General features: G+C 40.3%; 1 protein-coding gene across 12 annotated transcripts in view; it reads right to left on the bottom strand.

The window, feature by feature from the left end:
• The window catches only part of MANBA (mannosidase beta), a 72,811-nt gene that overhangs the window by 8,400 nt on the left and 48,677 nt on the right, over nt 1-15,734 (bottom strand). For 7 of the 12 annotated variants that reach the window (XM_074823187.1, XM_074823193.1, XM_074823191.1 and 4 more), the window contains 4 exons: nt 14,689-14,833; nt 8,673-8,815; nt 6,676-6,933; nt 2,438-4,463 (listed from right to left, as the gene is read on the bottom strand). In XM_074823187.1, coding sequence (XP_074679288.1) covers nt 4,239-4,463; nt 6,676-6,933; nt 8,673-8,815; nt 14,689-14,833 — 771 coding nt within the window. In that variant the 3' untranslated portion in view covers nt 2,438-4,238. Of the gene's footprint in view, nt 1-43; nt 207-2,437; nt 4,464-6,675; nt 6,934-8,672; nt 8,816-9,150; nt 9,234-14,688; nt 14,834-15,734 lie in introns of those variants that run through there. The other 5 variants (XR_012623150.1, XR_012623149.1, XM_074823185.1 and 2 more) reach the window with 4 other exon arrangements.

The raw sequence follows: 15,734 nt of genomic DNA on the forward strand, positions 1-15,734 counted from the left end.
CTAACAATTTAATGACACTGAGGACAAGCACCATGACACTTACCAAATGCTCTTCCTAATGCTCCTGCTGCTGATCCCCAGCCCATCAGATACAACTGGCAATACAGGTGCTGCCCAGTAGCTGCAGCGACACTCAGACGGCTACAGGTAGGAGTGATGGATACTCCGAGATCTCTTCACTGCTGCGTTTCTATCTTTGCCCTGATCTGAGACAAAGGCAGAACAATGTAACCAAGTGGAGCACACTATGCAACGGCAAAAGTACCAAGGGGAAATGGTTAACCAAGGGACATGTTAGAGCCACTGCTGCACAGGGGAGAGAAGAAAATAGCATCTATAAATACATACCTACTACAACAGCAGGAAACCAAAAGAACATATTAAGGATATTAAGACAATAATGGAAGTGAACCTCCCCCATTAAATTCTGTTTTGAGCTCAAGCATTTGGCTTAAGCAATTGCTAATCTTTCATAACAGCACCTAGTGCCGAATTAAAGCTTTCCAGTGAGAAAGAATGGACTCACTCTTTAGGGAGCTTCTGACCTTCAAAAATAATTTTAAAATTGTCCGAACCTTTTTATGCCGGTCTGGTAACTGCAGAAAGTAACAGCAAAAAACCCCACCAACAACCATTTTATAAAAGAATGTTCTTCTGCATAATAGTGCTGACAGGCATTAGCTGCATAGCCACTTCATCAATGATTGATTATGTACTACATAATTTCTTTCATGATTTTGCCCAAAATTCATCACAGGCTAAACAAGGTCACTGTTGTCCAAATTCATGGTTTATGGCTTCTAGCAATCCAAAAGCTCTTTTCTACACCTCTGAAACTTCACTCATGTTCTGAGATGCACTAAGAACAAACATCATCAACCTCCAGATAGTCCTCTTCATTGTCTTTGAAACAAGTAATTCTGCTGAAGTTTTATTTATTTAACACTATTAAGTGCAATTTTGAAAACTGGCCTAGATGTTCCTGGAAGAGACATTTCTAGTGTAAAAGAAAGACATCAATCAACCCACCCTTTTTCTAATACAATGCAACAATATTTATTAATCATATTTATTCCATATTTTCTCCATATTTTTTCATCCTTACCTTATATTGACTCTATTGCTGCTTTGATTCCAGGACACTGAAAAAACTAAAGGATTTTTCTTGTATTGTTGGCCCAGGATGCCTCTTGGATAACTTTTAAATTCCTTTATCAATGTCTGCATTTTCTAACTGTTAAGGTTTATTCATGACTATCATTTTCCCTATTTATTTTACATAACCTATGAACAATGGCACATACACATACATATTTTGATTGCTTTCATGTTTTCTTTCAACTAGGGCAAGTTTTGAATCAGAAAAGCCCTCCTATGCAACTACAGTTAGTTGTTTTGGTGACCTAATAAAGCATTTCTAAGCAACTTCCATTTATCATTTCCCTTTCATCTTTAAGTTTTTCCTCTTGCTCAGGAGGATGTCAGTTTTGCTTAATGCCCAATTCAAAAAGCACCAGACATTGCCAAGCATCTGTCAATATGGTCATTTCTTTGCCCATTACAACTGTGACCACTGCAAGAAAACAACCCCCAGTTCCAAGTTCTCTAACTGACCAATGGAACACGCAGGCACTCTCTCCACACACCAACCATCACCCACGTGGTGCTTTTATGATGAAGATGGACATCACCAGTAGAGCTTGTTCAAACACCTTCTATTGTAAAGTGCTGATTCTGCTAGGTGTTTTGCAAGAAAACTGTGAGAGGATCCCTGTAGAACCCCAGCAAGACCCCAGCTACATTTCAAACCACATCTGACAGACAAACCAAATGTTTAGCAATCTGCCCACAGCACGGCTTGGTGGCCTGGATTTCCTGACAGCCAAACCCTCAGGCTTTCAGCTCCACAGGCTACAGCAGCCCTCCATGCAGAAGCAAGCTTATTTTCTTTGTATCAAATGCCAAAGTGAGACATTTCTATGGGAAACGGAAACATTTTCAAAACTTACTCAGAGACAGAAGGTGAAGCACTATTACTTTCCATAGACTAAGGAGTTCAATGTGGCACCAGATCTAATCATGAGCCAACAGTGTCTTCTATGGGGAACTCACACACAAAGAAGAAAAATTAAGAAGTTGAGGTCTTCCTTTGCTGGACAGAGAGGAAGAGTGGTGTGGGGCACAGGGCCACTCACGAGGGATGCTGTAAGGTAACAGAACATCTGTGCAGCAATGTCTGAGTGAGAACAGCAGCCCCTGCACTATGCATCTATGTTGTGTTTCAAGCCCAGAGGACAACTGTGTACCATGCAGACACTCACTCAGTCCCTCCCCCTCAGGGATGGGAAGGAGAAAATAAAACAAAAGGCTCAGGAATCAAGATAAGGACGAGGGGGATGACTCACCCATTATGGTCACAGGCAAAAGACAGACTCCATTGGGGAAGTAAAAAAGAACATCAATTTAGTTTGAACAGCACCAACACTTAATTTGCCAATCAAATAGAGTAGAAGAGTGAGAAATACAACCACATCTTAAAAACACCTTCCCCCCACCCCTCCTTTTTTCCCAAGCTCAGCTCCCAATTTCTCTAGCTCCTCCACCCCAGCAGTGCAGGGGGGCAGGGATGGGGGTTGCAGTCAGTCCATCACCTGTGTTTCTGCTGCTCCTTCCTCCTCAGGGGGAGGACTCCTCACACTCTTCCCCTGCTCCAGCTTGGGGTCCCTCCCATGGGAGACAGTCCTCCATGAACTTCTCCAACGTGAGTCCTTCCCACAGGGCTGCAGCTCTTCATGAACTGCTTCAGCATGGGTCCCTGCCGTGGGCAGCAGTCCCCCCAGCAACAGACTGCTCCACCGTGGGCTTCCCACAGAATCCCAGGTTTCTTCAGGCACAGCCACCTGCTCCGGTGTGGGGTCCTCCACGGGCTGCAGGTTGGCATCTGCTCCACTGGTGACCTCCATGGGTGGCACGTGGGGGCGGCCCTGCCCTCTCACCATGGGCTGCAGGGGAGTCTCTGCTCTGGCACACCTCCCCCCGCCCCACCTCCTTCAAGTGACCTCAGTGTTTGCATAGGTATTTCCGTCACACTCGTCCTCCTCCCAGGTTCCCCTTCTTAAATACGTTATTACAGAGGTGCAGCCACTGTCACTAATTGGCTTGACCTTGGCCAGAGGTGGGTCTAACTTGGAGCTGGGGGAGCTTCAAGAAGCTTCTCACAGGGGCCACTGCTGTAGCTCCCTCCCCTGCTACACACCAACCCAACACAATCTACTAAGGAAAAAGCAGTCACTTGTAACTCTGTGGTCCTCTCACGTGACCATTTCTTCTCTGTACTGACTCCTTTCTCTTTGCACCTTTGGTCAACTCTTCTTCCCATTCCTTCTCCCACAGCCAGGAATATCTCATACTGTGCCACATTATGCAGGATTCCATGCAGCAGCAAAAGGTTTGTGGCTGCACCTGCAGCTCTCTGGGAATAGTCAAAGCTAGAAGCAGAGCTCTCAAGGTTATTGCTCATGTTGCATGAAAAGAGAGACGAAAACAAGTCTCATACTCAATTCCCCTTTCAGAAGGGGGAACAGATCTGCCTGATGTCTGAGTAGACAGCCCAGGTTGCATGTCTACTTGGAAGCCTACTTTGTAGAAGGCAGGCAGGACACCTGACAGAGTGACAGCCATCTGTCTGAAAGTCTGAAAGGGTAGGACTAGCGGTCTCCCTGTTTGGGCGCAGGTAAGATCAAATCACTCCAAGTGAGGGCATACCTGTGGAGGTGGTCCCAGCTTCATTCCCTGCCCTTTCCCTTGCCCCCAGCATACCTTGCTGTTATCCTAAGATGAATTTCCACTTACGGCATAGTGAAACTGGAAAAAACATGGATTTTTACAACCATAGTCTAGAGGTGCATGTTTTTGCTCCCTCTTAGGATGAATTCACAACTCCAATCTCATGTGAATTGAAGAACTCGGACTAGCTCTCTTGCCCTGACTCACCCTCCCATTTTACACATGGGATATATTTTTCCTGTTACCTGAGAAAACCTTACTTTCAATACACTGCATAAATTATATGCAAGTTTTGCTGTTAGCATCTTTACATTGAACCAGCATTTTAAATGCACACATGACAGGAACAGACAGGCAGCTCAATTTGTACATCACTTCAACTTTAGTTAAATTCTTCTAATTTTTTTTCCTCCTCTTGTTTCACTCCTTATCTAGAAGGAAATGAAGTATCCTCAGACAACGTCCACCAGAGAGGTCAAGGTTAGTGACTTTTCTAGTTCTTCAACACCGGTAGGTTCCCAAGGATAAAACACAACCACTTTCTTCTGTTCAGTCATGAGGAAACCATTATCACTAAATCTGCCTTTTATACTCCCTACATCCAGAGAAACAAAAGGAGCAATTGCAGTGGTCTGAAGAACAAATATATAAATGTCATCTTGTTGGGATACAGAGGCCTGAAAGAGAAATAAATAAATAAATAAATAAATAAATATACCTTTTAAAGAAGAACCCAGTTACACACAAACTGGGAAGGACCTTAATGTCAGTAAAACAGACTGAACAACCACATTTGATCTCTCAAACCTCTTCTGGAACAAAAGGTCAAACCAACAGGATTCATTTGTGAGAATCATGCAAAAACTCCAAACAGCTCTCCTACAGAATACTACAGATTGTGGAAAAATGCCGTGAAGTGTTATTACTCTTACCATCTTCTTATGAAAATAAGTGAATAAATGGTAATCTGACTTGTACCTAGTAGTGGTATCCTATACTTACTGCAGTGAAAGAGATTTGTCCTTTCACCAACATACTTCACTCAACCTATAAATTCACAGCTACTAATGTAGCTGGCCTTTCCGATTAAATTGGTAATAGAAATACACAGAAGCAAAAGATGGTAAAAATCACAGTAACACAGGAGGTCATCTCATCTCAGTGGAACACGGCACTGAAGTCCTTACACTACATTTAGAAGGCAGCTATGTTGTGAAGTATCAGGACAAGGTATAATGTTTTATATTAAGTTCTATCAGTAGTTAATCTCAGAGGGGCTTAAAAGCACAACCAGGATGCATTTTCATGCAGCACTCCCCATCCACCATCATGAAATATGCTACATCATTTTCAAATACCAATTAACTACGTATAAAAAGCAGACAAATTATGTTAAGTGCACTAAACATGTCCCCACTTACAAGAAAGACAATGCTATTCATTTTTTAAGAAAAAGCACAAATCCTTTATATGTTGTGTTTTCTGAAGAAACACTAAAGTCTTCATGTTTTTTTAAAAGCAATGCTATGAAGAGTAGCACTTGGAGTAGTGCTATGCATTTGTATTTGAATGTATTTGAAAGTCTAGTTAGTTTATTAGTAACTACGTATAGAAGCACCAGCTTCTCACAAAACAGAATAATTTTTTAAATCACAGCTGCATACTTTCTTAAAATAACCACTTTGCACTTATGCTTGCTAGCTATCCTTATTAGTTAGCACTGCAGAGACAGCACAGCCATGGGAAAAAGGAGTGAAATTTCCCAACGAGGCTCCAGTTGCAGAGCTTTTATTATTGATGATGTCATCCACAAAAAAACCCAGCATGACTCAGACTCCAGATTGTGCCATCAGCTGAAAAAAATAAAAACAGGCTGATTTCTTTCCTTTATATACTCAGGAGGCAGACCATGCTGCCATGAAAGAGATAAGAGGGGAAAATCTGGCCCATTTTCTTTTTGTAAAGCAATTATGCTGGTCCAGATTCAAAAAGATTAAAGATCTCTATTTCCCCTTGTTTGGTTTAGCTCAAAAGAGCAAAGCTGCAGTTTGGAAGCCAAATGTGAGAACACAGAGGTCCCCCATTCTGCCAATCTGCTGATTAAGAATTTTGCAATAAGATTTACCCGCTAAGAAGTGAGGCTGAACAAAATGTGTGTGTACACACACACTCAGAGACCATGCTTGCTCTCTATATATAGAGCTCGCTTGCTAGGAGTGGAAGAAATCTAGGGAAAAGCAGCAAATGGACCAAATTAGAGTGTTATACAACACTGATGCTTTTTGTGCCTGTTTAGAAGACTGACACACTTGCCAGATATTAAGAAATAATCACTATTATGCAAATGAGAACCCTTAGCTGGAGGGCAGGAATTTGCAGAAGGAGGAAAGGAGCATGCAATATTGCATGTTAGCAATGATACACTGATCTGAGAGTTTGAGCACTTCAAGAGGAAATACTGCTGACAATAATGCACTCCTCACTCAGCCGAACTAGCACCACCCAGTACTGACATACAGTACTGTCTGCAAGTCAAAACACTTGCCATGATGCTATTTGCTATCTAGGGACAAAAAGAATGAAAGGAGCAATGCTGCAGCAGTCAGGTGAAAGACAATCAAAACAAATGAAATGGAGACTTCATTATTTAAAACAAAACACAAAAGAAATCCCACGGAAAAAAACCCACCAGTGTTATTTAGATACACATATAATGACACAGAAGAAAAAAAAAAAAAGTCTGATTTTGAACTCAGCACGGAAACTAGAATTGCAACACCCACAGAGAAAGAACATTATGTGGAATCGGTCACTGCATAGCAGGCAAACAACTCAAAACAGTAAGATTAGCAAGACCAAATACAGTAATTTAGCATGACTGATGCTCACACTAAAATGGCTCTTTTCCAATCCTACAGCATCCTTTAGCGATGAAAGGAAGTGATGGTTCGTAGGACTCTGGAGCCCACCTTCTCCCACAAGACAGAAAGTAATAACGCAGCTTTTCCTGGTACAATTTCTGCATCTTTCCAGCAAGTCATCTATGGACTCCTTGTAGATGGGGACAGCACTTTGTGCTTTAACAGTCACACCTTCTTTGGCAAGGGTGCATACTGGCTCCAAAGAACTCCAGGTGTGCACAACGACCTATCAAGCATGTTGAGAGAGCACAAAGCTTAGAAGAAAAGTTACACTGTGAAAACAACCCAGCATCCTAAGTTTTGGATTGCTCATTGCAAGAGATGTTCTTCTGACAGTACCACCTGATTTCTACCTAGCAAGAAACTCCACAAAGATTTAAACAATTGATTATATACACCTAACAAGAAGTCCATTTCAAACAGTCTGGATCTCTTGTTGTTCTTGATCTGCAAGGCTTTTTGTTTTCTCCAGGCTCCTTGAGAGGAGGGGGTTGCCAATTCCCACCAAGGGAGTGCTGGGAAATGGAATTAGTGAGTGACTAATTTGTTGACTCTTTTTCCTCCCCTCCCTGATTAAAAAAAAGTCAAACAAAGGATTTTCTTGATATTTCTTAGTGTTATCTGATGTAACCCCTAGAGTTTCTGCACAATCACTATTAAACAGAAGCAAGCTGCATCATCTTAAAAGGAATTATGGGAATTATATTAATACAGTAAAATACACATTCCCAGAGATCATCCATGCATTACGAATGCACCCTTATGTTTTAAGAATAATAAAAAAAAAAAGCAGCATAATTTGGAAGATAGGTACTTAATGACAATTGCAGCATTCTATCGCTTCATACAATTTAGGTTATTTTGACCTTAAGAGGGGTCTGCAGCCAGGAACAGATCTTAACTCCTTTCAAAAGTTTTAAGTTCCAAATTTTCTTGAAGTGCGAAATACAGTATTCATCGGAACCACCCTACTGTCAATGCTTCTCTCGCATTATCAGAAAATCTGAATTTAAACCTGTTAAAACAACTCAGACCAGAAAGAAACAATTTCATTAAGTGCAGTTCTGCTCTACGAACTGACCATCCAGAAACTGAAACCATTTTCTATATTATATATTATTATAAATAACCTCATAAATCTGAAAAATTCATGGCACCCCACCAGACAGAGCAGCGAACTAGGAATTGACATACTCACGCTACTAGTTTCAAAGTGACTAGTGAGTCATTCCAGGTCTCCAAGTCTATTTTTCCAGCCTTTTCACACAGAATGTCCTTTATGTCATGAATTATATCTTATATGCAAAATGTCTGGTTGCCATATGATTAACAGCAACAAAATGTAACAAATTGAAAAGCAAGACTGTGTTCTACAGGACAGCAGCTCAACTCAGCAGCTCAAATACTGCCTAAGAAATCCTAACAGTTTCTATAGCATTATCAGAAAACGGTTAAGGCATCAACTGTAAAATGGTGACATTACATAGGTGACCTTGCAATTAAAGTACACCTAGCTGTTCTGTTGATCTCTCAGAAAATAATCCAGTTCTTTTTCCCAAAGCAGTGTAGTTTGAGTACTGGCAAGCAATGGTACAATCATTTTTTTCCCCCCTCTTAGTCAGTTAATCTAGCTCTAACACCCAGGGAACAGTTTTGTTAAGTAGTGAGGTACCATTTTTCACACTTTGTTCTATTTAACCATCAATCCCTTTAAGATTTCAACAGAACACTTAATTTCAGGCCTCTATCTAGAGGCTATAAGCAAGGCAATTAATTCCTTGTTCTGTGAAGGAGTACACACTACTATGATAAAGGATAGTGTTGCCCCAAGATTAAAGACAAGAATTTCACCTTATCGTGTATAAGCATGGACTTACTGAAGCTTGTCTATACAAAGATGTGCTCATTCAGTTTCTCACATTTTTGCAAGAGGGACATAAGGGTGGTGAGAGAGGTGTCACTTACCCTCAAAGTCAGCTTGTGATCCACATGAAGATCTGAGACACCGTAAATGTACAACACACCTTTGTCTTCATAGGCCACAGGCAGCAGTGGTGCAAAGAAGTTCTGGGCAAAATAATGGAGCAGTTTCCACTTGCCACCATACTCTGAAAAGGGTTAAAAGGGAGAAAGATTCAGACTGAAGCCAAGATTGCCTTGGCACATAATCCCTTCCTGTGCTCTCTGGTCCAGCTATGGCAATACCCCCCTCCACCCTTTTTCACCTCTATCAGGTGCAGAGAATGACTGAAGATACTCTTGTTTTCTTCCAGCCAAGGCTCTGCTCTGGAAAGGGTCTGATGCTCTTTCAAGCTTTTTTTTGAGCTTCACCAAAAGGTCACATTTTTTAAGCGTTGGTCCTATCATTGCTATGCTGTTATTCAATTTAAAAAAGCCTTAAACACAAGTGACATTAACAAAACTGACAGAGCGTACTACATACTCAGCAAGCAGCTGGAGCATCTATGTTGTTGAGAATCCAGGCAAACATGTGGGCGTTGGTGGCACTGCCACAAACTACCGCCACTGTAAAGAGATCAGAGTCTGACTTTTGGTGCTTATACAAAGCGTCCTCTTCCCCTTTTTTCAATCCTTCTCTTTCAGTTCTTCCTTAGAGGAACATCAATATCAACGAAGACAAAAAAACACATTCTCAAACCAAAGACAGCTCTGAGTTAGGCAAAATTAATTTGCCAAGATGCAGACACAACACTTACTGTATGGAATTTGTAGATACATCATGTAGACATATGCCAAATGGTTCAACTTTGCCTATTTGATGGAAAGCTATAGGTCATTACTTTTAATACTTTCATAGTCTACCATGAATAAACTGAAAAAGTCATCAAACATTGTGTCCTCTCCAAAAAATACAATTTTGGCAGATGCAACACTGCCACAAAACCATTTTGAAAGAGAAGCTGCTTCCATTTCTTTCTCTTAATTTTTCATCTAGCACCCACTGTCAGCATTTTAGCTCTGTCTTTGCTCAACCATTTTCTAGTCATTGAAATGGCACTAAAAAGAAGTAGCAAGTCAGCTGCATCATCTCATAAGGAAAGAAAAGTTAGATACTGGTTTCATTCTTGTTCCTGACTCTGTTTTATACATCACGTTTAAAGTTCAGGGATGCTGAAAAATACTTCCAGTAATACGTTTTGGTTGTAACTAATTACCTCTCCGTGTTTTGGTACTTGTACAAAGCTCTTAGCACTTTCAAATATTTCATAATTAAGGACTTCATCCAGAGTGATGTAGCCTTTAAAGAGTGTGTTTGTGGCTTTCACAGGCAGACCTGAACATGCTCTGCCTGGCCTCCACATAGACATGAATGAACTTTGTGGAGAGCAAAGTGCATTAGCTCCAGCTTAGCACCTTACACATCACCTTGTTTTCAGCAAGCTCACAACCACCTAGCTTGGAGAACAGACAAGAAGAGCTCATATCTGCCTGGAAAACTGATACAGGAGCCAACTGTGCTATGAGATCAGACTTGTCAACAACATACAACCAGCATTCAAGTTAATAGCACTGAAGCAAACTGAAGAGATGAAGTCTGAAAGAAAACTTCAGGAGAGGCTGCTGAGTTTCTTCAGAACAGACTGTTGATAAACTGATGAACATACTCAGCATATCGGTGCTGTTCAGTGTATGAACGAAGCCACATTCTTGAATTCCAAGGACAATTCTTGGCGGAAAATGTTGGTGGTCTAAAGAACAATTCTGCCAAAACCAGGGAGTGCTAACAAATTACTTTTCAGGGCCATGAAACTTGAGAAGATGAGAGATTTGGATTGGGGATGGATTATCCAAAACGGAGTAAACTGCGGGGAAGCATCTGATCTACAAAATAAAAGCAATGGACCTTGTATGAGAAATGGGCACTATGCCTAACCTCAGGCTTTGGGAGGGGCTGAAGTCTCCAAAGCCCTCAGGACTGCCACAAGACTCTCAGGAATTTCAATTGTCAGTGCAACAGATATTGCTCACTGCAGGCCTCAGAGGCCACCACGAGCTCAGACAAGTTACCCAGCATGGGCTGAGGTTTCAGTGCCTGCTACTTTGAATTTTTTCCTCAGCTTAATTTACATGATGAAAATCTATGCTTCGACTGTCTTAAATATGAAAATGAATAATGCAATTGAAGTAGAGCAGTTTCTGTTACTTAGTGTAATATAAAATCCCATTTCTCTTCAAATGGGCCCTACCCTCAATTTCTGCTTTTCTGCCTTGATTTCCAACTGGATTATGTAACCACACTGTAGTGGTTACTGGAGGGAAAGAGAGAAGGTTTGCTACCTAGGGCAGCAGATACAGAGATCCTCAAGAAACCTGTACAGTGGAGAAAACAACTCAGACTAAACTTGGCATTACACTTCCTCAGGCAAAAAAACAAACAAACCCAACCAACAAAAGCAAACAAACCACACACTTAAAAGTTTGTACCATTTCACAGCTCATTCTAGGGTTCAACCACTCAGCTATTGTTTTGAGATGTTTGAAAACATCACTAAGTCTGCTTACCTCAGATCAGCTTTTTAAGGTTCATATTTCCCTTCCCAAAAAACCTAGAGCCATTTCGAAGATCCAAAGCTCAACTGCTGGAGCAGTTTCACACAAAGAAGGGTCTTCCAAACCCTTCCAGCAACAGGATCTTGATAATACAATTGTCAAAGTAACTTCAGACAGCACAGAAAAGGAAGCTCACTGATAAAAAAAAAGCCACATTCTTCAGCTCATCTGTTGTCTTGATTTCCTTAAGACCAGAGTCACATTTCTTGATTTAACAATAGGCAAACTGCATATAAAATACTCCCCCTGCCCCAAAAATGGATGTAAGAAATCTGGAGATCAGGTAACTATTGTGAGAAATCTCAGGGCTTAACCTTTACTGTCACAGACATGCATGCCCAAAAGCAACAGCCCTGGGGTGGTTTTCTCCTCCTCCCCCCACATTTAAATGAATTCGTAAAGAAATCCAAGTTCCCTAATTTTTTTCCTGATAATAACATGGGGTCTGCACTCTCTGCGGTATTAAGCTTCAGAACAGGAAACTAAAATCAGTTTTGCAATGAGATCCCAGTACCCTTTTTTCTGACTCTTCCCTGAAGCCTTCTACATTGATAGCAGGAGTGAGAATAAATAGTTCTCCCTGGACCAGATTTTAAATTAATCACTTCACACCATTAAATGCAACCTGAGAAACATGCTGCTAGTTCTTTCCTTACCTCAGTCTCATGAATTCAGATCTATTATTCTCCATAATAGTTTGTGGTTTCAGCTCACATGGGGCCCTAAATATTGAACCTGCCATAAAAGCCAGTTATCTGTTCAAGGGAATCTCATGACAACCAAGTTGGACACCTCAAGGTGACACTTGTGTGGGAGTGAGGTAAATTGCCATGTGTATCCCAGAGCTCTTCACCAAAACACACTGCATAGATGCTAAAGCATTCAACATGGCACAACCAGCTCCACAACTAGACACTAGCAATCAAAACCCAGTTGTGGTAAAAGCTGTTTGATTCTGAACTGAAGGCAGAAGTACCATGACACGAGTGCTGTGCTGTGTTTTCATTCAATCCCAAGCAAACATCTTAAAGGCAAGTTAAAAGGAGAAACATTTGCTACCTTCTTCCCTTCCCACCTCATGAGGAAACACTTCCACTTTGTACAGGAAATTAGGTAAGCCCCTCCATGGCTCTCCGTGAAATAACAGATTTAAGCAAGCACTCATTGGTGATACTAATGTGCCATCTAACAAGATGCAGAAACGTGTTTTTGAAGTGCAAATAAAACTAATTTATCTGAAGTTTTGCATAATTTCAGCCATTAGCATTTCAAAAATCCCTCTACCACACTGCCTAATTAAATGAATATTAAACCTTTCCTCATTCCACTGAGGGAATAGAACAAAACAAAGGGACAGCTGTATCTCTGCTGAGGTTCTTTTCTGTAAACTAATTTCAACAACATATGAATAATTCAAGTATTTGATATATTTTCTACAATGATGTCGGCTCTGTACTTAAAAAGACATTTATGGTCTCCACGATCACTTCATCTATCAATACACCTGTCTTTACAAAGAAACATTTTTCCAGGCATCTTTTTCTCTTGAGGCACTTAAAGCCTAAGCCATTGCTAGAATCATAAAACTGAACACTGGGATATTCTATTTCCTAATACAAATCTAGAAAGTCCAGAAAGATGAGCATTAGAGTTGGACCACTGCCTTAACATTTAAAAAAAACCAAAACAACAGCCTGTTTCTTCTACCGGTGTGTTTTCCTTTGTTGGTTGCAGTTACTTTGCTTGGATGAATAAAGGAAAAAAAAAAAGGAAAAAAAGAACAAAAAGAAAAAGCTAGAGGGACAAACATCTTCCAGAGAAAGAGGGGGAGGATGGGGGTGGGCTAATTTTTTTTTTAAAGCAAGGGCAAATAGCATTTTATAGTAAGGACAGATCAAGAACTTCACACTGATGCTTAGCTGTTTCTAGTTCACTCCTATTTCTTCACATAAAGATTTTCAAAACAGAATATATGAGAAATAACTAAAATTGAAAGAAAATCTACTCAAGTACTATCCAGCTGCCATAGAACAGCTTCTCCATTTCAAAAGGACTTCTACACAAAACGTTTAGAACATGAAACACAGCCACTTCCCTCACACCACACACTCCTCCCCTATTTCTTACTGCCTAAGTGACTTATCTCTTTATATGTCTGATTACTCCATTTTTGTGTTCTAAAAGGAAAAACGTAATATATAATATATAAGGAGATATCATGTGCATAAATAGCATATTAGCAGAATAATCTAGTCACAAAGAGTGATTCACCTCACCTGACACTAAGTTATACACCAAATCTCAGCTAGTCATCTTCTCCTATAATGAGTTTCTCAGAAGCTATGCTGGGTGAGGGGTGTCATATGAAATTCTATGAAAATCAAATTCAGCATGGAGAAGATAATTCATCCCATTTATTAGACAGCTAAGGACACAATGAACAATACTCTGGAGATAACCATCTCTCCTCTAGATGACTACAGAAGAAATCTAGATGCTTAGCCTTTACATGCTAAATCCCATCCTGCTCAGAACAGGATCACAGTTCTAGGTTTTGATCGTTTTACCATGTGGGGGCAAGGGGAAAAAACCCAACCAAATCTGTTGGGATTCTGGAAAGTATAATTATGCATGGGTGCTTCTTTTTACCACCTATCCCACTAGCTCCCTCTCTGTCTATTCTCACCCAGGGTGGCTGGGTACATACATGCATCTGTACAGCTGAGCCAATAAATATAATCGGGGATTTCTAGGACAGGCCCTTTTTTTTTTTGGAAACAGAATTTCTTATAGGACTCCAGTTTTAAAAGAGTTGATCTTTCTAATTTTAAAAGAATTAAACTTGCAAAAAAATACAAATTTCTCTGGAAAAACCTGGATGATATATCACACAGTTTCAGGAAGATCCTGCTCTACATAAGAAAAGCAAGGGTAGTTGAAAGTTTACCTCACAAGGGGGCTGTGCCCTGACTCTTAACCATCACTGCTTCCTAATAGGCAGCTTTGTCTGGCTTCAATGATATTATTTCCTTGGGAGAAACGAGAATACTGATTAAATGAAAAAATGTGGTTTTAAGAAATTAGGAGTTATGTACAATTTTAACTTCTCTAAACTAAATCCTAAAACAAGGGTAAGAGTTGGTGGCTGCTAAATCTGAACTTAAACAGCAAAACTTCCAGAGGAAAAGAACTATTTTGTTCTTCACCCTCTTCCACTTTCACAGACCATTATGATGATCCTGAAAAACACTCTTATGGAAAGCATTTCTAAAGGATGATCAGAAACATGTTCAAAGTTCTCGAAGTTGCCCGAGAGAGCAGAGCCATTCGTTATTCTGATTCTTCCAGATGAGGAAAACAAAACAAGACTGATAGTTGCTGCTTTTGACCAGACTGTCACAAAACTTACCCAAGGAAGCCCACGAAGGTGCCTGCCAAATGTCATTGAGTTGCCAGTAGAGAGCTCCCATTGTGTGTCCTTCTCCCCTGATTATTTCACTTTGACTAAAACGATAGAATTCAGTTTCTGTCTTTATACACTGAGCCTGCATCACCTTGGTCAACAAACACATAGGGAAAAAAAAATTTAGATGTGTTATACTTTATATTTTACTTTACTTTCAAAGCATGTGTGTATGTATCAACATACAATAGAGACTTCACAGCAATGGCACATAACTTTAAACTTGAGCCTTCAAGAGTATACACCTGCAGTGCAGTGGGCCTCTGCTTGAAGGAGATCTATTCCTAGCAGCTCCCAACAGCTTTACAAGCAGTATCTTTAGAGAAACTCTGGAGGGTCTACTTTCTGCCTTCCATCCAGTGAAGATCACTGGGCAACAAACAAGGTCTTTGAAAGGCAAAGAGAAGACAAGGGAAAGAAATTTAAAATAAATAGGTATGTTTTTTTAAAAAAAATGTAAATAAAAAAACTAAGAGTTGCAAAATGATGTCAAGCTGCACTACCTCCAGTATACATTACCATGATGTTCACATTCCCAGTATACAGTCAAAACCGTGCACTGAAAGAGCAACCTTTCTTCACCTGCACTCCCACTTCTTCTCTCCTTACCCACCTTGTCTTTAAAAAACACTTCTCAGAATTTTTCACTGGCCAAGTTCTCAATAGAAGACAATCAACCTGTTATTTTCTTCACAAAGTATATTACTAGGCTGGGGAGGTATTAAAAGAAAGTCTCAAAATAAAGGAAAAAGTTATTCTTCAGGACAGCTCAAAAGGTAAATACAACATTCCTAGTTAACCACTAGAGCCAAGTTTACTCTCCTTATTCTTTTTGCTATCCTTATTTTTATATTCTTAAATTGTTTAACCTGTTAATAAGGCCCTGACAGACTTAACCTTGCAGAAACTCTCATGTCTTTCTGAGTCAGGACCTCACTGCACAAGTTTCATCCCTGTTTTCAATTTCACAGCATCATCTATCCTTGTTCACT

The sequence above is a fragment of the Strix aluco genome, chromosome 4 (genome assembly GCF_031877795.1).
Source record: "Strix aluco isolate bStrAlu1 chromosome 4, bStrAlu1.hap1, whole genome shotgun sequence".
NCBI classification, from domain to species: Eukaryota; Metazoa; Chordata; class Aves; order Strigiformes; family Strigidae; genus Strix; species Strix aluco.